We start from the raw sequence: 24619 nt of genomic DNA, 5'->3' as shown, positions 1-24619 counted from the left end.
TTCTCCTGTTGGCTGAAGTCAGATAAAATGGCTGGCTCTCAAGCAGCCATCCTGGGCCATGTGGAGTCAGGTGGTTAGACAGCAAGATGATGAGTCAGCATCCCAGTTCTAGACTGCCTCCCTGCCCTGCCCTGAGTCATCAGCTCTTCTCTAGTAAGTCTTCCTGTCAGCATTTAAACTGCCTTGATTTTATTCCCCCAACCTAAAAGAAAAAACGTCCTTCAACTCCATGTCCCCTCCATGTTTCTCTCTTCCCAGTCCACCAGCTGGAAGACCCACTTAGTCTCAAGATCTCCACGTCACCATTTCCCAAGGACTCAACTCATAACATCTGCGCTCCTGTCCTCCCATCCTACCTGAAGGGTGTCAGGAGGGCTAAATCTTTGCCCTTTCCTCTGTGATGGTCTAATGAGAGCTCTCAAAAGCATGTGTTTGCCAACCCCTGCCCCATGGTTCTGTGCTGCCTGTTTCCCCTGCTATCCGGTTGCTCCTTCCTTCTCTGCGGTCTACGCCACCTCAGCCTTCACCTTCTCTGCCTTTCAAACTCATCCTGTCCAAACTGAACTCAAGGTCATTCCCTCTTCCTGCCCCCAAACCCAGCTCTTCTTGCCAGAAACCTGGGAGACTAACATATCTCATCCTGTAGCCACCCACCAGTCCATAATCAAAACCGCAATAAATTCATCTTCCAGAGTCTGCTGGCTGCCATGGGTCAACTTAAACCACTACCACCTCCTACTTAGAATAGTACAGCAGCCCCTAGTTTTCCTGTCTCCACTCCACGGCCCTAAAAGTCTGTTTTGTACACAGTCTTCAAAGCGATCTTTCTACCAGTGGGGTCCTTTTAATGGCTTGCTCAGAAGTCAACAGCTTCCCTTTGTCCTCCAGATGAACAGCGGACTCTTGGCTGGCCTGGGGCCCTGCAAACGCCGGTCCCCACCCCTGCACATCCTGCTTCTCCGCTTCTGCTGCAGCTGTTATAGGGCAGCCCCGATATTGAACGGGTTGCCTGGCTGTGGGTCCTCACCCATGCGCTTACAAGGGACTTATGAATACTCCACTACAGGCACACATAAAAGGTTCATAAAAGGTTTATTTACAAGGGAAAAGGAAATAAGGAAAATGGACAACTCAGGGAGAAAATAGGGAAATAAAGTCTTTAATGCGTCCTACCCGATCCGCCGACCTGGAAACCCAGGTGGTGGAGAGCCAAAATGGGGGACCCCCCAAAGCCCACGTGTCTGGCTTTATACCCACCTGGCTGCTGACCCCACCCTCAGGTCCCAGCCACCTTCCCTTGATGGGGATGGGATTTGGAGTTCCCAGTGTCTGTGGCTTTGGCCTGGGGTGGGGGTGGAGTCCACAAAGCCTGTGTGGAATTAGCTTTAGGACAGCCTTTTCCCCCTAACACACTGTCCTCCGCAATGGGAACGTCAGCTCTTCCCGACCTTGTCTTGCAGGTTGCTGCACTCACTGGGACAGGCAGGGTCACCCCACTAATACTTGGGGATGAATAATTCACCCTCTTCCGATCCCATCGTGCTCATAAAGAATCCTAGCCCGGGGCCTTGGGAACCCCACCTGAGAGGATTCCTGGCGGACATGCGCAAAGACAGACGCGCGCGCGGTAGTGGGGTAAAGCGCCCCCCCTTAGCTCCCGCTAGGAGAAGGTGCATGAGCGCGCCTGCGCACTCCGCGCTGACGCGCCTAGGCCCTTCGGCCGCGGGGTGGCGCTGCGCGCATGCGCCTTGGCGGCGCTGCCTCCCGCCGGCTACAGGCCGCTCTAGCCGCCCCTCTCTCCTGCTCTGCCCGGAGGCCGGCGCGCCCGCGGGGGTCCCTCCAAGATGGCGGCGCAGAGGAGGAGCCTGCTGCAGAGTGTGAGAACCGACCCGCTCTCCGGGCTGGGGGTTGGGAGCCCGAGGGGGGGGCCTGTCGGGCGCAGGGGCGGCCCCCTCCCGGTCCTCAGGCCGCCTCCCTCTCCCGGGCGGGCGTGGCGCCCCCTCCCCCCGCCGCGCCGGCCCCCCACTCCCGAGCCCGCGGGCGCGTGCGGCCCCGCGAGCCCCGCGCCTGCGCGCAGCGGCCGTCGGCGGCTCGGCCGGGTCCCGGCGTCCTGAGCGGCGGGGGCGCGGGCGCGCGGCCGGGCGGGGCGCGGAGGGGGGCGCCGCGGCCCCGGCCCCCGCCCCCCGGCGCAGGACGCGCGGACAGCCGGCGCGGCTCGGCTCGGGCCTCCCTGCTGCGCCGGGCCAGACGGCCGAGGTTCGGTTTCCATGACAGCCGCGAGGACAGGGCCTGGACTGATCCCTGTTTTGCAGATGAGGAAACTGAGGCACAGAGACGCGGGCCTTTGTCCGAGGCCACACAGCTGGTAGTCCAGAGGCGGGACTAAAGCGGTGGTCCGACCGCAGAAGCCCTCTAACCCTCCGGGCTGTTCTGAAGGGCGGCCGGGCCCTGGCTCTGACTCACCACGCCTCCCCCGCCTCGGGTGTCTTACGCATAGGTGAGCAGGCAGTGGTCTGGAGGCTGATGCTTCCCGCAGTCTGGACCCTCATGGGTCTGTGGCCGGCATCTCCCAGCCCCTGTGCCCGCCCGACACGGGTGCATCTAGATTTGGACCAAGGTTGGCACCACGGGTCCCCTGGGTCCTCCCCAGACTCTGCAGTCTCTTGTGTTACCTGTGGGCTTGTCTGCCTCTCGGGCTGGAAAGTGAACTCCTTGAAGACAAGCTCGTGTGGTCTGCAGTGAATGTGTGAGCAGCACCTTCCACCACCAGCGCCAGGCAGCCAGGCGTTGGATAAATATTTGTGAAGTAGTGAGTACAGCACTTGTAGCCAGCTCCAGGTCAGCAGCTGCTGCAGGCATGGCTCTCCTGCCCAGGAGGGTCATGGTGTTTCCAAATCACGAGGTGTGATTTGGCTTTGAGTGGGTTCTCTGTAAGTGCTCTTCCAGGACAGACATTCCCAGGTCTCCCAGGGGGGACAGCTCTTCCCCTTCACATTTTTGGCTGCCCCTTTGTTTTACTACCTCTGGGCAGGTGTGCCTGGTCACTGAGTTGATTAGGTAGACGTGACCGTCAGCTCTGTAAGCTCCAGGAGGGCAGGTCCCCTATACAAATGGTCCCATTGTAGCAAACACCCCAGAAACATTGACTAGATATGGCTGGGGCTGGAAGTAGCCAATGCTCTAGGCTACCCGGCTTGCTGGGGAGAGAGTGGCTGCCCTCTCTAGCTGCCTGCTTCCCTCCTGGGTGGGATGGATCCCGAGGGACTTGGGTTAAATGGAAGGTGAGCTTCACTCCAGAATGTGTTCCTGGGGTGAGAGGGTGTGGAGTTTTAGAGATAGGATGGTTAAGCACATGACATCTTGAGAAAAGGCAAGGGGACAGAGAGGTGTGTACACAAAGCCCCCACCCAACGATGACCGAGACATCCCTGTTGTCAGTGTGTCCGAGTGTCCAGGCGGTGTGCGGGGCTTCCTGACTTGCCCTCCACCATCCTGAGTCTGGTGAGAGCAACTCAGACATCCATCATTCGGTGGATGGCTGTGAGGGCTGTCGGCCTTTGGTCCCCAGGCCTGGGGACCACAGGTAATAAGGATGTGTGCCCGCCCTCACTGTGTGTACATTTCCACCTGGGAGACAGCGTCCTCTGCACGAACACGACGCGTACGGCGTTGTCACTGTGTTGAGGGCTGTGGAGACTTGCTGGAAGGACTGGGCTTTCTGACGTTGGAAAGATGTGCTGGGCCCAGGAGACAGAGTGCTCTGTGGGGGGTCAGCCTGACTGGTGTCACCTTTCATCCCAGGCAAAAGAAGAGCTTTTGAGGCCAGGTTGATGTGACCCAGAGAACCTTTGCAGCCTGACCCAAGTATGAGTCCTGTGTGACCTTGAACAAGTCACCTAATATCCCTGAACCTTGTCTTCCCCACCAAGAGGACTCCCAGGAGCTCAGCCAGTGAGTGAACTCACGGTACACTCTTAACCTGGCCTGGTTGCCCTCCTGCTGGGGTTTCACCTTTGGTTGTGCTGTGAGTGAACCTCCAATTCATTCCCCCAAATGTCACTGAGCGCTTGCTGGGTGGCCGGCACCCTATAGGTGCAGGGACACCGTCCTGCTGAAGCTTATGTTGTAATAACTGGAACCTCAGTGGACTGTAAGTGATGGGGTCCGCTCTATGACCTACCATCAGGGGGCGCTGCAGGGAAGACTAGTCTGGATGCACAGTCTGAGTGGTGGTGGGGGAGCATTGGACAGTGGTGGGGGAGATCCCTCAAGGTGAAGTGGGGGATGTGGGGAGTGGTATTGCAGCCTGAGGGACTGGGATGCAAAAGACTGGCCATCTGGGAAGCAGCAAGGAAGCGGGTGGAGCTGGAGGGTCCTAGCTGAGGTTCGGGATGTCTGGTGGCTCCATGTGGCTCTGTGGTTTGGCGCAGGGCGAGGTGTGAGCTGGGCTGTGATGGGAGAAAGCCTTTGGTTGTGCGACGTTGGAGTGGGGCTGACACCTACCCAAGTGTGCGGCAGCAGAGGGGTGCTGAGAAGCTCCAGGGCTGGCTGTGTTTTGGAAGCACAGCGGGTGGGATTTGCTGATAAGCAGGGTAAGCGACCCAGTAAGGTTTCTGGTGGAATAATGTTGGTGTCATTCACAGAGTTGGGGAGCCTGGGGAGAGGTGCGCATCGGGGGCAGGGAGAATCAAGAGTTTGATGTTGCCTGCACTGTTACTTCCTTAATTATAAAAAGATCAATTTAAAAATAAAAACATTGTGAACTTCAGCATGTCTTGAGCAATTACTTCCCAAGGCACAGGTGCTGGCTACATTGTTTCCAAAGCACATTAAGATAAATGTGTCCCCAAGAAAATAAAGGGCTCCAGTCTGCCATCACCTGCGAGCATCTCACACCCCCGCATGCGCCCCTGTGCCCGGCACCCTCGGGGCTGCGTCCTGACTGCCCCTTGGAGGAAGTAGTCGGGCAGCGTTTGTGGTGAAAACATAGATGACGCTGATGAAAACCCAACCTAGTGGGAGCGTCGGGGCCGGGAGTGGAGCTGCCCCGGGAGGTGGGGAAGGAAAAGTAGGTCATTCAGAAGGATGCGGAGGGCAGGGCCGTGGGGTGCTGTTAGCCTTCTGGAGAGAAAGAGCCGCTGCCCCCACCCGAGCCATCTTCCTGGGGCATTATTCTTCCTCGCTGAGCTTCCTTTCTGCCGCTGAGGAATTCGGGTGCTTTCACCACAAAAACACTCAGCCTTTTCATACTATAATTTGATATTCAAGCTGTGGCCTGAACTTGGAACCGTGCTTTGTCCACTTCTGCCCAAGAGCTTCAGACGATTCTCTGTGGGGACGCTCATGGACCGTGTGCGCGTGGTCACGTGTGTGTTTAATGTGTGTGTGTTTAATGTGTGTGCACGCCGTGTTTGTGCCGCCCTGACCCGGTTAAGGACGATTGACTCCCTGTAGCAGCTCCGCCGAAATGGGAATTTTGGGACCCCTCCCTCACACAGTCCTGTCAACCCTAGGCCTTTGAAAGCAGCCTTCTTTCTTCTCATATTTTCTGAAATTTCTTGGGAGAGATTAACTTTAACCCACCGAGGGGTTCGAGTCTGCAGTGCTCACGGTTGTGAGTATTTCCAGGGCTCTGTGATGAGGCAGCGCCGAGCGAGAGGCTCAGCATCCCGGCAGACTCACGACTCACGTTCCTGGGGGGGCCCGGCCTGGCATTTGTGGGCGTGGGAGAAAGTATGCATCAGCGTGTGCAGAGGTGGAGAGGGGGGTGGTTTGTGTGAATAGAAAATACATGACCTTTCCAAAAATTGCTCAGAACTGTGGAGGAAAGAAGCGAGAGACTTGGCAGCCTGGGGGCTTTCATAGAACCAGCAATGGCCGCGTGGGATGGGCGCTCCCCCCGCCTTGGCAGTGTGACTGATTTGGGGCCACTGGTGAAATCAGGCAGAACCAAATACTCTCCCACTCCCACACCCGAGAACCTCCTGGAATTCTCCAGCCACTTGGTATTGAATGTCTGAGGCACCGTGGGGGTCCCGTTGGGCCTGGCCTTCCTTTGAAGGAAGTTGCCCATATTGGATCTGAGACACCATTCTTTTTTTTTTTTTTTTCAGTAGTATACATCTTTTATTTTATTTACTTATTATTCTTTTTTTTTATACATTAATGTTTCTTTTTTTTTTTTTTAATAGAGGCATGCTTTATTTATTTGTTTGCTGGTTTGTTTGCTTGTTTTGTTTATGCATGCACTGGGTACAGTCAGAAGTGCGGGAAGGAGGGTGAGAGAATTCACCAGAGCCAGAGCGGGGAGCAGAGCAGGCAGAAGGACCGAAGTACACTGCTGAGGGGAGCAGCAGGCGGCAGGAGAGGTCTGCACACCATGTGGGACCCTCCTCCGGTGGCCGGGGAGCAGCCGGGGATTGAACCGGCGCCGCAGAGGCTGCGCGCAGTTTTGCAACCCAGTGCTCAACCGCTGCGCCACCGGGGAGGCCCTTACTTATTATTCTTAATTATATATATATATTTTACATCTTTTTCATTTTTGCACAATGTATGCATTTTCATCTTGGTTGTAGTCCCCATACAATTCCCACCCCCCTGGTTTTCTATCCTACTCGCTCTTCCTCACCCTCCGTAGTGTGTCTCTGGTTTGTAGTTGCTTGTTGATTTTGATTTTTTCTTTATTATAATTAGCCTTTTTCCTGGTCCCTTATTTAAGTTTTCTAGATTCCTGCTATGAGTGAGACCATCTGGTATTTTTCTTTTTCTTTCTGGCTTATTTCACTGAGCATGATCCCTTCCAGCTCCATCCATGTTGCTGCAAATGGCTTGAGTTTATCTTTTTTGAATGCTGAATAATATTCCATGGTGTATATGCACCACATCTTCTTGATCCAGTCATCTATTTTTGAGCATTTGGGTTGTTTCCAAAGCTTAGCTATTGTAAATAGTGCTGCTATAAACATAGGGGTGCAGGTGCCCTTTGGAATTAATAATTCTGTGTCCTTTGGGTAAATACCTAGGAGTGGAATTGCTGGATCCTATGGAAGCTCCATCTTTAGCAGGTTGAGGAACCTCCACACAGCTCTCCATAGTGGACCAGTTTGCACTCCCACCAGCAGTGCAGGAGAGTTCCTTTTTCTCCACAACCTCGACAACATTTGTTGTTGCTGGTTTCTTTACTATGTGCCATTCTCACTGGTGTGAGATGGTACCTCATTGTAGTTTTGATTTGCATTTCCCTGATTACGAGTAATGTTGAACATTTTTTTCATATGCCTGTTGGCCATTTGCATTTCCTCTTTGGAGAAGTTTCTTTTTAGCTCTTCTGCCCATTTTTTGACTGGGTTATTTACTTTGTTTTTGTTGAGTGAGACACCATTAATTTTAAGGACACATCATTACATATACTACTGGGGAGGGAAACTCACTGCTGATTAACTTGTAACATACCAGCTTCAAAATAAATCTTTGAATCAGTGAAAAAAAGCAGCCAATTCACTGTCCAGGCTACAGCTTGAGAGTCGCCACGGCCAGTGGTTAATGGCCAGCAAACTGGGTGCCCCGACTGCAGGGTGAGGCCTTTGGGTGGTTTCCCTGAAAGGGACTCTGGCCTTGGGCACTGTGACCCCAGCCTGGGACACACACAGTGAGGTGGTTTGGTGTCTGCCAGGCAACTCATCGCCACATACAAGGTCATTTGCTTTCAGTTCTTTTAGGCTTTCTGGTGACACCAGGAGGAGGACTCAGTCTGGCCCCCGGATGGCCTCTACACCTTTCTGATGTGGTGAATGTCCTTTTAAACAGAGTCTACAGCAGGCAACAAGTTCAGCTAGGAATTAATGACCTTGTTTTGTTTTGGTATTTTATTATCTTCAAACGACAAGGAACAAGAGCAAGCAATGCTGGTTTTCCACTTACAGGTTTGAAAACATTTACATTTTATGGTAATAGAATTTTTTTCAAAATATTAATGATAGCTCTGCCATGTCATACAATTCCACTCTGAGGTATTTGCTTAAAGAATAACAATACATTTATTTGAGGGAAAAAAAGAAAACATTTACATTTTAAATGAAATCATTTGAATAAAGGAAAATGTGGCTGTTTAAAGAAAAAATATGAAGTAAATAAATAAATTGTGGGAAGCTGGGCTGCCAGCACCAGTTGGGCCGGAGCAAGCCTCTGGGGGTGGGTAGGACTTGGAGACACAACAGGGGAACCTCACCTCTCCATGGATACTATTGAATATGCTCTTTGGGTAATTTTTTTCTTATATTGTCTCTCTCTATTTTAATAGCAAGTCAAGTCAAATCTTGAGGCTGAAAGAATGACAGTGGGAAATGAGTGGAACTTTGCTCAGCGAGCTTCATGTGTGTGAGTGGTTGTTTTGAAGTGTATGCTTGTTTCTGTGACGCCACCTCTGGGATCAGTAGCTTCTTCTGTGAGGACTTTCGGCTCTTCACGTAGGGCAAACCTGGAGGGCAGTATTACTTCCCTCCAATGTTCAATGCAGACGCCTCCTGCCAGAAGTGGGTTTGCTTCCCGTGCCTTTTGTTCTGCTTGCAAGTTTTTAGAAATCGCATGGAACATTGTGGAAGGCCTCACCTGTGCAAGGTGGCCAGCTGAGTGAGAATGTTAACCCGTCAAAGGACGATAGTCAAATCACGTCAATAGGGGCTTCCCTGGTGGCGCAAGGGGTTAAGTAGCAACCTATGAAGTTGTTTGCAGCCTGTGCAGCACGAGTTCAATCCCTAGCCAGGGAGCTACCCACATGGCGCAGCAGACCTCTCCTGTCTCACCGGCTGCTCCCCTCAGCAGTGTATTTCAGTCAGTCTGCCTGTTCTGTTCCCCACTCTGTCTCTGGTGAATCTTCTCACCCCCCCACACCTCTGTCCTGTACCCCAGTTCTTGTATGCACAAAATAAGTAAATCTTTAAAAAAAAAAAAAAAACCACATCAACAGTAAGGCGGAATGAAAGCGTGACGATCTCTAGTAGTGCAGCTAATATAAATTCAGCTAAGGGACTCCTTCAGAAGTGCCCTTGGGGGAGACGGACTTCGTAGATCTTTGCAGGAAAAAGGCCTTGTTGTTCCAGCTGATAGCAAGGAGGAGGTGACACAAGGAAGTCCGGTGCCCCTGTTCTCTTTAACTTTTGAGGGGCACTGACTGCTGGGTGGGTTCTCTCTCACCACCTTACTGGTTTTTGTTTGTTTGCGTCAGTTTCGTCACGGTTTCTTGGCACTGTCTTCTCTGCTGCAGAGAGAACTATGCTGCCTTCTCCAGTCCGAAGCTCTCCCTTCCTCTTGTCTCATCGCGTGGGCTGACACTGCCAGTTCGATGTCCGTAGCGGAGGTGGGGAGTGGTGCTGCACGCCCGAGCCTGGTGGGGACGCCTCGTGTGTTTCCCCGCTCAGTGAGACGCCATCTGAAGTACGCGTGACGGGGTGTTAAGTGGCATCCGTCAGTTACGGTTTTGCGTCACTTAGCATCAGGGATACAGTGTGAGAAGTGAGTTGCCGGCTAATTCTGTCATTGTGCTTGTGTGGGTTTCTCCGTGGTGTCCCCAGTACCCAGAATAACAAGGCAGCGTGAACGCGTCGGTGCTCATTGGATGAGTACGTGTGCCGGTGCGCTGTGATTACGTCATGTCACACGTGGGTTCCAAAGATGTACGTTTGCATTTATGTTGAGAGAGACGTTTATTTTGCTTTAAAGTTGAGATAAGTCAAGATTAAAGCTGAGAATTTTGTGTTATGCTGAAGCAGTTTTTCTTTTGCCGGAGCTCAGCGTGGAAGTGTTCCGTGCCCGGTGGCACCAGGAGGAGCAGCTCCTGTTGCTGTTTCCCCGCCGTGTGGTCCAGCCATGTTTCCTATTCTTAGGCTATGAGTGGGCCTGGGTGACTTTTCAGCCCTTGTGGAGACATTGTGTGATCAGAGAGCAAGACAGTGCCGTAAGGAAGACCCAGGTCGACACGTCGGCGTCTGTAGGGTCTCACGTAGCAAAGGACATCAGAGCTCTTCATATTGACATGTAGATTTTAAGTAGTCCAGGCAGAGTCCCAGCAGGGGACGGTAAGTGTAGACAAGCTGGGTGAAACGTTTATATGGAAAGGCACAGAAACTAAAAATAGAACAAAATTAGAGACGTCACACTACCCAGTTTTAAGATGTAGGGTAACGCTATGGTTATCAAAGCGTGGCCGTGGGGCCCACACAGACCCAAAGAACATGGATGAAGCCCAGAAATACCCCACGCAGGCCGGCTGGTTAGTTTTTCACAAAGGAGCAAAAGTAATTCCGTGGAAAAAGAGGAGTGTTCTTTTCAACAAATGGTATTGGGACAATCGGACATCTGCAAAAAAAAAACAAAAAACACAAAACCTTTGCTGAATCACCTACTCTATGCAGGAAGTAACTCACAGCGCAGCGCAGCTCTGGATGTATAAAGTGTAAAACTACAAAACTCTTAGACGAAAACAGAGAAGATCTCTGTGACCCTGGACTGGGCGAAGAGTTCTTAGACACCAAGAGCATGAACCCTGAAAGCAAAAATGTTTCACCCAGCAAAGGACACAGCGCGTGAGCCACCAAGCTGCTGACTGGGAAAGCATTTGCAAATCACTTTTAAAGAAGAACTTGTACCCAACATCCATAAAGAACTTTCAAAACTCAGCAGTTGTGAAAACAAACAAGGGCCTCCCTGGTGGTGCAAGGGGTTAAGATGCAACCTATGAAGCCATCCGCAGCCACTGCAGCATGTGTTCGATCCCTGGCCAGGGAGCTACCCACATGGCACAGCAGACCTCTCCTGTCTCACCCACTGCTCCCCTCAGCAGTGGATTTCAGTAGATCCGCCTGTCCTGCTCCCCACTCTGTCTCTGGTGAATCCTCTCACCCCCACGCCTCTGGCCTACACCCCAGTTCTTGTATGCATAAATAAATACATCTTTTTAAAAATAAAAAAAGAAAACAAGCAATTCAATTTAAACATGGGCTTAGAATGACCAGACACCTCGGCAGCGCATTGTTGATGGCGAATGAGCACATGAAGGAGGCGCAACATCCTTGTCAGCCTCAGGGCAGGGCAGGCCCAGAGAGGGCCACTGCCCTCTTAGAACAGCTGCATCTCAAAAAGAAGCTGACCCTGTGGTGTGAGGATGTGAAGTCCAGTGGGCCCCCCACGGTCAGTGGGGAACACACCCCCTCTGGAAGTCAGTCTGGCCCTTCCTTAGGAAGCTCATGCTCATTGTCACTCCTCAGCGTTTACCGGCAAGAATGAGGTTCCGGTCACACAGGAGCCTGCCGTGCCCGTGCGTGTGCGTGGCCGCTCTCTTCACCGCCCCAGACACCACGTGGCTGTGTCTTTCAGTGGATGATGAGAAGCTGCTCCTGCAGGGGGTGGGGTAGTGCTCTGCCAGCAAGAGGGCCGAGGTTGGCGCAGCCACAGCCTGGCAGCTCTCAGGGGTGTGGCGCTGCCAGGAAGGGCCGGTCTCAGCAGATTGCCTCTCCAGGCCCTGGGAGTAGTGCTGGTTGCGGGGAGGGGCCAGGAGGGTATTGAGCTTGGGGCCCTGACTGTGCATTTAATGCCACTGAACCCTACACTTACAAATGGTGACCACAGTAAATTTTATGTTATTTGTATTTTATCACAATAAAAAAAAATGGAGGGGAAGGTGATGTACCGCAGTTTCATTTGGGACTTCTTGAAAAGACAGTATACTGCTGGGACGCAGTTCAGTGGGCGCCGGGGCGCTGGGGGGATGTGACCACAATGGGGCAGGGCATGTCTGGGGGTGATGGGACCGTTCTCTCTCTTGGTTGAGGCGGGAGTCACACGACTGTCCATGCCTGTTAAAATTCATAGGTCCATTCACCCCCCCAAAAATGTACTTTTAAATTACTATTATTATATGTTTGTTTAAAAGTGAGAACAGGCCCTCTCCCGTGGCGCAGCGGGTTGAGTGCAGCACTGTGGAGCTGTCTGCAGCCTCTGCGGCGTGGGTTCGTTTCCCAGTCGGTCAGGGAGATACCCACATGGCGCGTCAGACCTCTCCTGTCTCCCTGCTGCTCCCCTCAGCAGTGTGTTTCAGTCAATCTGCCTGTTCTGCTCCCCACTCTGTCTCTGGTGAATCCTCTCACCCTCCCGTGCCTCTGGCCTGTACCCCAGCTCTTGTATAAATAAATAAATCTTTTTTAAAAAAAGGCAATTAAAATGGGGGGGGCCTTTCGGGCCTGCCCTGCCCTGGGGCTGACAAGGATGTTGCGCCTCCTTCATGCGCTCATTCACCATCTACCGTGCGCTGCTGAGGTGTCTGGTCATTCTAAGTCCATGTTTAAATTGAATTGTTTGTGGGCCTTCCCTGGTGGTGCAGCGGTTGAGCGCTGGGCTGCAGGGCTGCCCGCAGTGGCCGCCGGCGAAGGTCCCACAAAATAAATAAACAAATAAACAAACAAATTAATTAATTAATTAATTTAATTGTTTGTTTTCTTTTTTTAAAAAAAAAAAGATTTATTTATGCATACAAAAACTGGGGTACAGGCCACAGGTGCCCCACGGATCAAAAAACCTGTTGAATTGGTTTTCACATTCTCTTTGGAAGACTGCTGACCTGTGGCGTTGCACACCATATTTGTGCTTGTTTAATATTTCAGTAAAGCTTTTAAGTCACATTTTATCTCCTTGCAGTCGAACTTTGATTCTCCCATTTTTTCGTTTGCTCTGGGTCAGCTGGCTCTCCTGGGAATGCCCTGGCCAGCCAGCTGGGGTTCTCAGGTTGGGGCTGGGTGGGCGTTGGCCTCTCAGTATGGGGCAGGGGCTCACACCTGGGCCTTCAGAAATGTGCAGGCGCTTAGGGTGCACCTCGAGGAAATTGAGGAAGTTCGGAATCTGTGTTTGGGCGGAGCCTGGCCCGCTGCGTGTGCGTGTCTTGTAGAAGGCGGACTTCCCGGAGCCCTAACAGTCAAGGAGGGGTCCCTCGGGTGCCTGTCGTGGCCCCTGGAAGCCGCCGCCGAGCGTGTGGACTCGAAAGTTTTCATGTGTCCTGGGCAGCACATTTGTGGAACAGCCATAAAGACACGCAGGGCCCTCTGTGTGTTCATCCAAAATATGCCCTCTGCCTGGGGCTCCGGGCCTGCCAGGCAGGCCTGGGGAGAAGGTGACCATCGTGGTTTCCTGGTGTGTTCCCCAGGAACAGCAGCCAAGCTGGACAGATGACCTGCCGCTCTGTCACCTCTCCGGGGTTGGCTCAGCCTCCAACCGCAGCTACTCTGCCGATGGCAAGGGCACCGAGGGCCACCCGCCGGAGGACAGCTCGCTCAGGTTCAGGTGAGGGTGCCGGCCCGGGAAGTGGGTGCAGCTGGCTCAACGTGGCATTTTCCCGTGAGATATGGCCCGCAGGAGGTGGCCTCTGCTGCCCTCTAGACCTCAGGCCAGCTGAGGGCCTGCTACGATGGCGGTGGGCCAGCCCCCAGGAGGTCATGGCCAGAGTGAGATGGGGGGGATGTGGAGAGTGAGAAGTGGGGGGAAGCAGGTGGGCCTGAAGACCCAACCGCTATATCTTGGGTGCCCCCAATCTCCTGTTCATCCCTGTGCCCTGGAGCTGGTGTTACTCCTTGGAGCCCCTGGTCTCAGGCCGCCTCCTGCCCCTTCCGTCTCAGGAGTGACAACAACTGCTTCCTGTATGGGGTCTTCAACGGCTACGATGGCAACCGGGTGACCGACTTCGTGGCCCAGCGCCTGTCTGCGGAGCTCCTGCTGGGCCAGCTCAGCGCCGAGCACACGGAGGCTGACGTGCGGCGCGTGCTGCTGCAGGTACTGGGGCTTGGCCACGCTGAGCTGGCTGGAGGGCATGGGGTTGGCCAGGGAGGTCTGCAGGCCGCCTCCTGCAGAGGAAGCAGCCCTGGGAGCCTCTTCTTCCCAGGGGCCCCCACTTCCCTGAGCTCAAAACTGGCCAGCAGTCCTTCCCCAGGACCTGCAGGGCTGCTGTGCAGGAGATACTTCTGGAGAAAGGGAATTTGGGGCGGAAGCTTGGACAAAGGGGTGCAGTGGGAGGGGGTTGAGCCCAAGTAAATAAGGTAATTTAGGACGAGCCCATTTCTTCAGGGGTGGCTTGTGTGCTCTGCCCTTCTGGGCTGAGAGCACTCCTGGGCCTGGCCCCCCCCCCCTTCCACTTGCCTGCTTCCCTCATGTGCCAGTTCCGCGCTTCTGCTTGCTGCCATTTGGGAGTTTTTACTCCTGGCATCCCATGGAGCCACTTTGCTTGTGAGGAGGATGGGGTCCTATTCTGGAAAACACGGCTCCCGGCAGTTTTCCCTTCTTGGCACCTGAGGGCTGGCGCACCCTCTGTGGCCTCGGGGCCCCACGCTCTTCACCCCTGTGCTGCCCTGTCCTCTGGTCACTGTGATGCTCTGAAGCACCAGCCCCGGGGCTAACATCATCAGAGACGCTCTGTGGCAGCCACCGGTCACATGAGCCCCTGCCATTAATGCAGTTGTTGCTGTTAATTGGGGCATTTCAGCAGCAGGGGGCAGTGGGGTTTGAACCAGCCCCTGCTCTGACGCCTCTGCCTTCCAGGCCTTTGATGTAGTGGAGAGGAGCTTCCTGGAGTCCATTGATGACGCCTTGGCTGAGAAGGCGAGCCTCCAGTCCCAGCTGCCAGAGGTAACCTCCCAGCCAGCGCCCCCTACCCTCTCCAGGCACTTCAGATCCCACATGTCACTCCCAGGCCATTGACACAACTAGGCCAGGGCAGTAGAAGTTGGGGGACAGTCCTTGATGGGGGCAATGGGTTTGGCAGCTGAGCCTCCCTGGCCCTAGGTGGGTAGTGAAGGGTGTGAGGGAAGGCCTGTCCAGGTGAAGCCTCCACCTGAACATGTCCACAGCCTTGTCACCTACCTGCTTACATCACCCACCAGCACCTTCAGAGCTGGCAGGAAAGTGAGTTCACCCCTGCAGCTTCCATCCTGGCCAGCCCGCAGGACCCCCCCCCCCCATGCAGCTAGGGCAGGCTGCTGAGAGGGGTTCCAAGACTGGCCTGCTCTGACTCCCCATGGTGGCCTGTAGGGTGTCCCTCAGCACCAGCTGCCTCCTCAGTATCAGAAGATCCTCGAGAGACTCAAGGTTTTGGAGAGGGAGATTTCGGGAGGAGCCATGGCCGTCGTGGCCGTCCTTCTCAACAACAAGCTCTACGTCGCCAATGTCGGTGAGCGCCTGGCTGTCCCGGGCGGGGGGGTCAGCCTTGGGGCCCACACTTGGAAGCTGTCCAGACAGGGAAAGCAAGCCTGCCGCCCAGGCCCCGAGGCCACGTGTTTTCCGGTGGTTCACAGGCTTGTCTCCCTCCCAGTGGGAGCGTTAGGGAGACGTTCAGGCTGGGAGGTGGGCCCCGCTTTCCTCCCCACTCTGCCCCACAGCTTATGGCCACGGGCAAGGCATGTTCCCTCGCTCAGTCGCCTTCGTGGCTTCGTCTTCTGAAGTGGGTGCCCGGCTTTGGAAAACCCGCTCAGCCTCCAGGCTGGACATGACCCAGCACGGCCTGGACCGTGAGGGGCTGTTGGGTGGTTTGGCAAAGAAGGGACCATCTGAGAACCAAAGAAGGCCTTGTGGGGTGCAGATTACTGTTGGAGCTCTGTAGAGACCCCGTCAAGTAAGTCCCTCCCACTCTTCCTGCTTCCTGTAAGATTTCGTTAGGAAAAAATTTCAAAAATGTGAAAAAGCAAGTGAGTAGCGTCTCATGCAGCCGTGTGCCCACCCCGGCCCAGCCGTCCTCTGCTGGCCCTTTGACCGGCGTTGCTGCCAAGTGAACCCTAGGCAGGTATCCTGTTGTCTGTGACTATTTCATGTGTCTCTGGAGAAAAGGTCTCTTGTTAAAATCACCAGGAGCACACTGGCGGTCCGTGTGCCCCTCACCCCAACCACGGCGGCACCCCCCACCCTCCGCCCCGTTCCCCTCTGCACCACCCACCCCCCGCCAAACCCCTGGTCCCCACGCGCCGAGCCTCTTTGCTGACCCTGAGGGTTTCCCTGTGAGCTACTGGCTTTTCCTCTCAATGTGTCCAGTTCTCCCTTGTCTGCTCAGCTGCTCAAATTCTGCTGCAGGTACGAACCGTGCGCTTCTGTGCAAATCCACGGTGGACGGGCTGCAGGTGACACAGCTGAACGTGGACCACACCTCGGAGAATGAGGACGAGCTCTTCCGCCTCTCGCAGCTGGGTGAGGGCCCCCTTCTGGCGTCCGTGTGGTGGGTGGGCTGTGGCCATGGGCTTGGGGCCAGCCTATTGGGGCTGTATCCCAGCTCTGCCATGTCCTAGTTGGTAATGCTTGGAACTGGCTCAAATTGCCTGTGCCTCAGTTTACCCGCCTGTGTGGTAAGAATAATAGTAACACCTCCCTCAGGGAGTCACGAGGATTAAAAGAGTTAATATATGGAAAATGCTCCCCAGAGTATCTGGCACATAGTAGGTGCTCACTGTGGCAGATGCAGACAGGCCAGGGGCCCTGAGGTTCCAGTCACCATCGCCTCTCCCTCCCTTCCCACGGAGCTGGGTGCAGGCGCAGTGCTTGCTGCTGAGGGCCCTGCTTGGAGGCAGTGAGGGCCGAGGGCCGTGGGGGGCGGCGTTGGAGCGCCAGAGAAGGCACCCTGAGTGAGGGGGCGTTCTGATGAGGACGGGGCCCCAGCACACGTGGGCGCTTTGGGTCAGTCCTTCTCCAGGGCGCCCTGGTGTGACCTTGCTGCCTCTTCACTGGGTCCTTGTGGCCTTGCTTTTGGGCTATGCCTGTGTCCCCTGCTTTTCCTTTACGAACAAGCGCGTGTCCTGTTGTCCCCCCGGTAGGTTTGGATGCAGGAAAGATCAAGCAAGTGGGGATCATCTGTGGGCAGGAGAGCACCCGGCGCATCGGGGACTACAAGGTCAAATATGGCTACACAGACATCGACCTCCTTAGGTAGGTGGCCGACTTGCTGCCTCAGTGCGTTTGTAAGACGAGAGGGCTTGGGCACAAGCAATTTTAACCTTGACGCACAGAAGGTGCCGTTAAAGGAGTTCAGAGCCCCAGGATACTTCCTCTCAGAGAGGTTGGTGCCAGCAGGGCCTGTAGAGTGAGACCAGCAAGGGGTCACGGTGGGGAGCTGGGCCAGAGTCAGCAGCAGCAACCCGTGCCACAGGGCCTGGCAGGAAAGGCCAGCAGCCGATGGGCAAGATGGTGACTGAGCCTCTTAACCTATCTTCTTTCTCTCTCTCTCTCTCTCTTCCTCTCTCTCCTCTCTCTCCTCTCTCTCCTCACTCTCTCCTTTTATATATATTTGCATACAAGAGCTGGGGCACAGGCCAGAGGTGCCAGGGGTGAGAGGACTCACCAGAGACAGAGTGGGGAACAGAACAGGCAGACTGACTGAAATACACTGCTGAGGGGAGCAGCGGGCGAGACAGGAGAGGTCTGCTGCGCCATGTGGGTAGCTCCCCAGCCGGGGATCGAACTCACGCTGCAGAGGCTGCGGATTGCTTCATAGAGCGGTGCTTAACCCCTTGCGCCGCCAGGGAGACCCCTCACCTGCGTTCTTTCATTCAGTCCTCACTCAGGCCCCGGGGTGATAATACTGCTTTTGCCCCTAAAGTATCTTCATGTGAGGAAACGGAGACATGAGACATTAGGTAGCCTGCCCCGGGCGGGCGTAGAGGGCAGAGGCCAGATTTCAGCCCGGGGAGCCTGAGTTGAGAGCACGTGACCTCACCCCCTGGCTGGCCTGTGTGTGAGAACACTGGCCAGGGAAGCAGAGGGGGGTGTGTGTCTGTCTCTCACCCTTCCCTGCATTTCGTGTCACAATGAGCGCCATGAAGGAGTCAAGTCATTAGAAAGCGTGAGTTAAAACTCCTGACTGGGCCTCCCCAGGCGGCACAGCGGTTGAGCGCTGGGCTGTGAGGCTGCCCGCAGCCTGTGCAGTGCCGGTTCGTTCCCCGGCCGCCGGCGAGGGTCCCACAAAAAAAAAAAACAAAAAAAACAAAAAACTCCTGACTCTCATGAGAGTTAGGCATTGAGTTTGGCACCTTTTCTCTTAATTGTGGGCTTCTTTTAATTGGCTGGCGTGGAAGGCAGTCTGTGTCAAGGACATACCCCACGCCGAGCCGGGACTCTGTGGCCCAGGCTGCTGGCTTCTGGTGTGTCCTGCCCTGAAGTTTCTGTGCGTGTGCACATAGACATGGGTGTGTGTGTGTGTGTGTGTGCGCGCGCGCGCACGCGCCACGGTGGGCAGGGTCACATCCTTTTCAAAACATACACACTGGCACACCTGCCCAGGTTCTTGCCTCGGTTTTCATTTTGGGTGTCCGTTCCTCGTCCCTGCACATGTGCGGTGCAGGCTGGCAGTGCTCCTGGGAACAGCCACTGGGTGTCAGCTCCTACCTACCTGGCCCTGCTGCTGGGCCCTCAGGCTGCTTCCTGGCTTCTCTCCCCCACATATGGTGCCAGGAGCACCTCGTACCCGCCTCTGCAGTGGAACGTTGTGACATTTGTGGGCCCTGATTTCGCCTATGCAGAGAGGAGTGGCGCGTCCAGCCGGCTCGGACAGCGGCTTTGGAGGCACCCAAGGGAAGTGGGCTTTTAACAGAGCACCCCTCCCTTCAGCGGTCCTGCCCCTCCCAGCATCCTGCACTGCCCGGCTCCAGCCCAAACTGCCCTGGTGCCCAGCAGCTTCCCTGGCCCTCTGAGCTTGATTTTAGTAGCTACCCTCAGAAGAGAAGGCAGGTTTTCTGCTTTTCACTTTCTTTTGTTTCTTTTTGTCTTGTCAGATGCGAGTTCTGGGCGTAGTAGATTCTGCCCTTCAATGAATAAATGACCCGGGGCCTGACCCCCACAGCTCTCCCCTCCTCTCTCTTCCCACAGCGCTGCCAAGTCCAAGCCCATCATTGCAGAACCTGAAATCCACGGTGCACAGCCCCTGGATGGGGTGACAGGCTTCCTGGTGCTGATGTCTGAGGGGCTGTACAAGGCCCTGGAGGCAGCCCACGGGCCGGGCCAGGCCAACCAGGTGAGCTGGGTCGGGGCCAAGCATGGGTGGCCAGTCCACAGGGTGGTGTGCTCCTGGGGACCCAGCCGGCCCTCTTGCTCAGCACCCAGGTGCTCAGGCACACCAGGCTCTGGTCCTCAGAGACCATAGACAGGCCTCTTCTCTGGGTGGTACCTGAGGGAAGAAAGAGCTGGGTGCTCCGAGAACACCCGGCCCACGCAGAGCTTCACTGGTCTGGGCTTGAAGCTGTGTCATGCCCCAAAAGGGCTAGAGGCAAGGGGCAAGATGGGAGTGGATTCCCAAGGGCATGCCTTGTCTTTGGGCGTCTGGGGTTGCCCAGGCAGAGAGCCCGGAAGGGCTGTGGCCGTCAGAGTACTGGCCCCTGGCCTGGGAGTTAGCCCTTCCCCTCCCTTTACTCTCTCTGGTGTGCGGGTGCCTTGTTTCTAAGAGGGTAGTGCCGCTGATCCCCCATGCTTGAGGTGAGGGTGTTGTGATGGGCAAGTGGAAGCTCCCTGGGGACCTCCTAGCCACAGCCGATTTCCCTGACCTTGGATTACTGCGTCGGTCTGAGGAGTTCAGATCTACTTCCCCGGACGTGACACCACCTGTGATTCTTGTGGGACAGTGACCTCTGTGCTTTGTATTTTCTTTTTTTTTTTTTTAAGATTTATTCATTTATGCATACTAGAACTGGGGTACAGGCCAGAGGTATGGGTGGGGGGTGAAAGGATTCACCAGAGACAGAGTGGGGAGCAGAACAGGCGGATCCACTGAAATACACTGCTGAGGGGTACAGCAGGGGAGACAGGAGAGGTCTGCTGCGCCATGTGGGTCAGCTCCCCAGCTGGGGATTGAACTTGTGCTGCAGTGACTGCCAATAGCTTGATGGCACTGAGACTGTACCCCTGCGCCCCCCGGGAGGCCCCTCCTTTGTCTTTTCTAATAAGAAGTCACCAGGAAAAAAGTCTCAGGTGCCAGTCTCCTCACCCTGTGTTGGAGTTATCATTTTCTTCATTTTCTTCAGGGAGCCTGAGGTGCTGCAGCTGGCTCGTGATGGAGCTGAGCCCACCCTGGGCAGCCCTGCCATTTCCTGTTCCCCTCCCTCTTGCCTCCAGGGGACCCTGCAGCTGGTCCTCATGGGAGGATTTCGTGTTAGTGGTTTTGATCTTATCAACATGCTTTCTCTTTGTTTTTGTCTTCACAATCAAATTATCCAGTGGCTTCTGGATACCCTAGACAGTGGATTTCTCCGAGGGCAAGGACCCTGTCTTTGTTCTGTATCTCCCAGTCCTGACAAAGCTGGCATATCTTAGCCAACAGTGCATTTGTTCCAGGGAAGAAAGCGTGTAGTATTTATTCTCCAGAGTGCCCTCACCGCCGTCATGTCATCTAATCCTCATAATAACCCAGTGAGGTGGATATGATCCCCTATGTTATTGGTATGGAAGCGAACAATCAGGAAGATCACAAGGTCACACCTTTTCTAATGAGAAAGTTCCAGAAGGATTATCCTGAATACTTTGAGGAGCTCAGATTGCAGGGTTGGCTGCGGACACTTCCTCCACCTGCTGGGTGGGTGACCCCTAGTGTGCGCCTAGGCCCTGGCCCCTGGGCTCCCACAGCTCCTCACCAGGCCTCGTTCCCGCAGGAGATCGCCGCGATGATCGACACCGAGTTTGCCAAGCAGACGTCCCTGGATGCAGTGGCCCAGGCGGTGGTGGACAGGGTGAAGCGCATCCATGGTGACACCTTCGCCAGTGGGGGCGAGCGGGCCAAGTTCTGCCCCAGGCATGAGGACATGACCCTGCTGGTGAGGAACTTCGGATACCCTCTGGGTGAAATGAGCCAGGCCCCTGCCTCAGGTACGTGTGCTGCCTGCTGCCGAGGGGATGGGCCTGCTGCCTGGAAGGGAGACAAGTGGGGCCTGGCTCTGAACGGCTCTGCCCCCGGCTCGCCCGCTTCAAGCCTCTCTGAGCTGCGCCTCTTTCCTCTCGTCTGAGACGCGGCCAGTGCCCCTTGCCCTGGCTGCCCCCAACCACCTGCCTGCCCGTACAACGTGCAGAGTGGCACTGGGCGCTGCCTCCTGTGCGCCGGGCCCCTCACCCACCATGCCCTTTAGTCCATGTAACAGCCCTGAAGACAGCACCAGCTGCAGGTAGTGCCCCCTGTACAGAAAGGAGGGTCGAGACCCTGGAAGGAAGAGACTGAGGGAGAGCTTAGGTGGGTGGGCAGCCTCCCGAAGCCTGGCTCTGCTCCCCACGGCGGGGCCGGGCGGGGCTGGGGGCGCCGAGGTGAGGCCTTCCACTCTCTGCCTTTTTGGTTTTGAAACCGTGGCTCCGGGAGAGCGGCGAGGGCCCTCTTTATGTTTCCCCCCAGTGCTGTGTTTCAAGACCGGCAAGTCCTGGTCCTGGGCTGCCTTTCTTTCTGTTTCCTCAACCCGGCAAGCCTTCGCGCCAGCCTCCACAGATGGATTGTTCTCCCGGACACCGGGGTTACTGCCGTTTCTCTGTCTTGTTGTTACTGCAACCCTATTTTTGTTGGGCCAACCTCAGCTCGGCGCACACTTACCCCCTTGGATGAAAGTGATGTGGGAGGCCAGCCAGTAACCCTTTGCTGAGGCAGCTTGGCACTGGTCTCCTGCTTAGAGCCTCGGGGAGAGGAAGTCCCACCTGCCTGGACACTCTGCCCCCAGCCCCTCTGCGCTGCCCCATGGGCCGGGGTCCCGCTGCCGCCTGGGAAGCCAGCCGGGCAGTTGCCTGGCCTCTCAGCTCCTCAGACTCACCCCCCTCAGCCTCCCTCCCCCCGCCCTGTTCCCACCATTCCAGGGTCCTCCCGGCCATTCCCTCTCTTCTTCCAAAGCTGCAGGAGGACGCGTGTACCCCGTCTCCGTGCCTTACTCCAGCGCCCAGAGCACCAGCAAGACCAGCGTGACCCTCTCTCTCGTCATGCCCTCCCAGGGCCAGCTCGTCAACGGGGCCCACAGCACCTCCGCCCTGGACGAGGCCACCCCCACCCTCACCAAGTAAGTCCCCTTGACGCCCCGAGCTCAGGCCTGCTTCCGGGGGCCCCTCCTTGGTACCTGCACAGACCCAGCCTCCAGCTAAGTCCTGTTGCTGGGCAGTCTTGGGCAGGAGCCCTGGGGTTTTGTACCCGGGGGTCTGCCTCCAGGCTGAGCCGGGAAGAGACGGTGCTGCAGACCCCAGCAGTGCGGGATCCCGGCCCTGCCCGGGGGTGGGGAAGCGGAGCAGGGGGTGCCGGGCAGGCTTCCTCTCGGGCTGAGGGTGTGGACAGCCTGCGGCTCCCCGGGCTTTCGGGCACGGGCACTAGTTTTCACTGAATGGGAAGGTTCTTCTCTTCTCTCACCTTGGAGGGTGTCGTGTAGGGTGGCCTCACGCTTGGGGGGGCATCATCTGACCTGTCTTGGCTTGTCAGAGCTGAGCCCCTGGTTTCTGACTAAATGTCCAATTTCGGCTTTGAAGTGGGTTTTCTAGTTTAAGGACCGGGGCAGGGGGCTGTGCAGGCATCAGGGGGTCTGGAGCCTGGGGTGGGGTGGGCCGCCCCCTCTGTGCTGCAGACCTGCCTCTGGTCTGGTGTCCACCCCGCCTTCAGGGCTGTGGAATGTGTCCCCCAACCCCCACACGCCAGGGGACCCGGATCTGGTTTCCACATTCCAGCCCTGCCTGGAATAATAGAGATGCCACACCCAGCCCCCTCGGAGGAGCTGTGGCCAATGGAAAGGGCCTTTGGGGAGGGAGTGGCTGTTCCCTCAGTTTCACAGGGGGTCTTCCCTTCCCCCTGCCCCCATGCTGCTGCTGCTTGTCCTCCACTGAGAGCTGAGGGCCTTGCTAGGCTGGGACCGGCCCCCCATGGGGCTGCCCAGAGAAAGCCACCAGCTGTGTCCACAAAGGCAGAGCAGCAGAGCTGTGCTCGCGGCCATGCAGGAGACCCGGCCCCACTCGTGCCCGAGCTGCCCGAGCCCTGACGGCTCAGGACCTGTCCTCACTGTTGATGGAAGGAAAAGTCTCAGTGACGGAGCCTATTAGATCACCAGAGTGGGGGTTCAAGCAGGGAAACTGGTCAGCAGGCTGCACCCCGAGAGCGGCCCTACAGCCCGGGTCTGCGGTCAGCCCGCAGGGCGGCGAGCGGACAGGAGAAGGCGCGCGGCAGAGACGTCAGAGCGTGATGGCGCCCGGCGGGCTCCCGGGTCTCGCCTGTAGGGTTAGATCTCTCGGTGTCCTCGGCTGTCTTGACCTGAAGAAAGGCTGATGCTGTCGGCTCTCGAGGCTCTCGAGGCACATCTAACAGGCAGGGGAGGGCTTCTCTCGGGGCTGGCGGGGAATGCGTGGCGGAGCCAGAAAGGCTGGCACCCCCGGCTTGGGGCTCCTCGCCGACCTCTTGGCCTCAAGTGGCTCCTCACCGACCTCTTGGCCTCAAGTGGCGGGTGAAAGGTCGCTTCACCCGCAGGCCACAGATGCCTGCGTGGCTGCCTTGGGAGACAGGCACAAAGGGCTCTGACTCGAAGCCCATGAAGGTAGCTTCGGGGGCCCAGGGAGGGGGTCCCACGGCATCCACCGTGTGTCCACACCCCCATCGTGGAGGGAAGGAGGAGGAGGGCGCCGCCAGGGAGAAGAACCCTTGCCTGCCTGTGGGTGAGGGTGGGCGGGGAGAGGCTGGGATCAGGCCCTCTGGGCAGCAGGGCGGCGAGGCCGAGACGTCATCTGTCTTCGGGGGCACCAGCCATGGGTGCGGTTCCTCGAGCTGAGGGGCCCATTTTATTGGATTCCGGGTCATTTAAATAGCCGTGTATTGTTAGGGTTTAAAATACATGTCCGGATTTTCACTTGCCCCTGAGGACACCTGGCTGCTGGCTCTCGTGGTCGCCTTTCTTAGCGGCCGGAGGGTGGAAGCCCGCTGTCGGGAAGGCCTGTGGTGGGAGGGCTGGCCAGGGTTCTGGAAGCCAGGCCCCTGACTGACTCTCCGGTCACCCCGCAGCCAGAGCCCGACCCTGACCCTGCAGTCCACCAACACGCACACCCAGAGCAGCAGCTCCAGCTCCGACGGGGGCCTCTTCCGCTCCCGGCCCGCCCACTCGCTCCCACCCGGCGAGGACGGCCGTGTGGAGCCCTACGTGGACTTTGCAGCGTTCTACCGCCTCTGGAGCGTGGACCATGGCGAGCAGAGCGTGATGACGTAGCGCTGGCCAGGGGGGTGCGCCCGGAGCCAGACCCAGAGCGGTGAGGAGCCCGGCTCTGGGGTGGGACAGGCCAATCGCAGGGCCAGCAGGTGCCCAGGCTTCAGGTGGCACCATCACAGCGTGGCCCCACAGAGAAGCTCCTCCTGGAGGGCTCGGCCACGGCCTGCACCTGGGACGCCCTCCGCCCCTGCCCTCGCAGCTGCCGCCAGGAGCTCCACGGCCCTCAGAGCAGAGGCCGCCGGCCACAGCGTTCTCGGGACTCTAGCCGCCCTCTCCCCTGGAAGAGCCATTGAGCTTGGCACCCCTGCCGCCGCGTCTCTGCTGCTCCACGCTAGCGTGTGCTGGAGGCGCGGTGGAGAGAACGGGGAGAGAGCTCTGGGAGGGGAGAGGCTTTTCCAGACCCGCTGCTCTGAGCCGTCGAGGAT

General features: G+C 56.5%; 1 protein-coding gene across 1 annotated transcript; it reads left to right on the top strand.

Moving 5' to 3' along the window:
- Positions 1-1844: 1844 nt before the first annotated feature.
- On the top strand, positions 1845-24194 carry TAB1 (TGF-beta activated kinase 1 (MAP3K7) binding protein 1; the record flags this gene model as incomplete). Its single annotated transcript, XM_084254516.1, has 11 exons — positions 1845-1877; positions 13190-13326; positions 13659-13812; positions 14575-14661; positions 15064-15202; positions 16096-16209; positions 16830-16941; positions 18877-19021; positions 20649-20862; positions 21866-22022; positions 23993-24194. 11 exons carry the CDS (start codon positions 1845-1847, stop codon positions 24192-24194), a joined length of 1494 nt encoding a protein of 497 aa, XP_084110642.1.
- Between the last annotated feature and the right edge of the window lie 425 nt (positions 24195-24619).

Source organism: Talpa europaea, assembly GCF_964194135.1.
Source record: "Talpa europaea genome assembly, chromosome: 15".
In the NCBI taxonomy this organism is placed as follows: Eukaryota; Metazoa; Chordata; class Mammalia; order Eulipotyphla; family Talpidae; genus Talpa; species Talpa europaea.
Note: the sequence above shows the minus strand (reverse complement) of the source record. Positions and strands in the feature narration are given on the sequence as shown.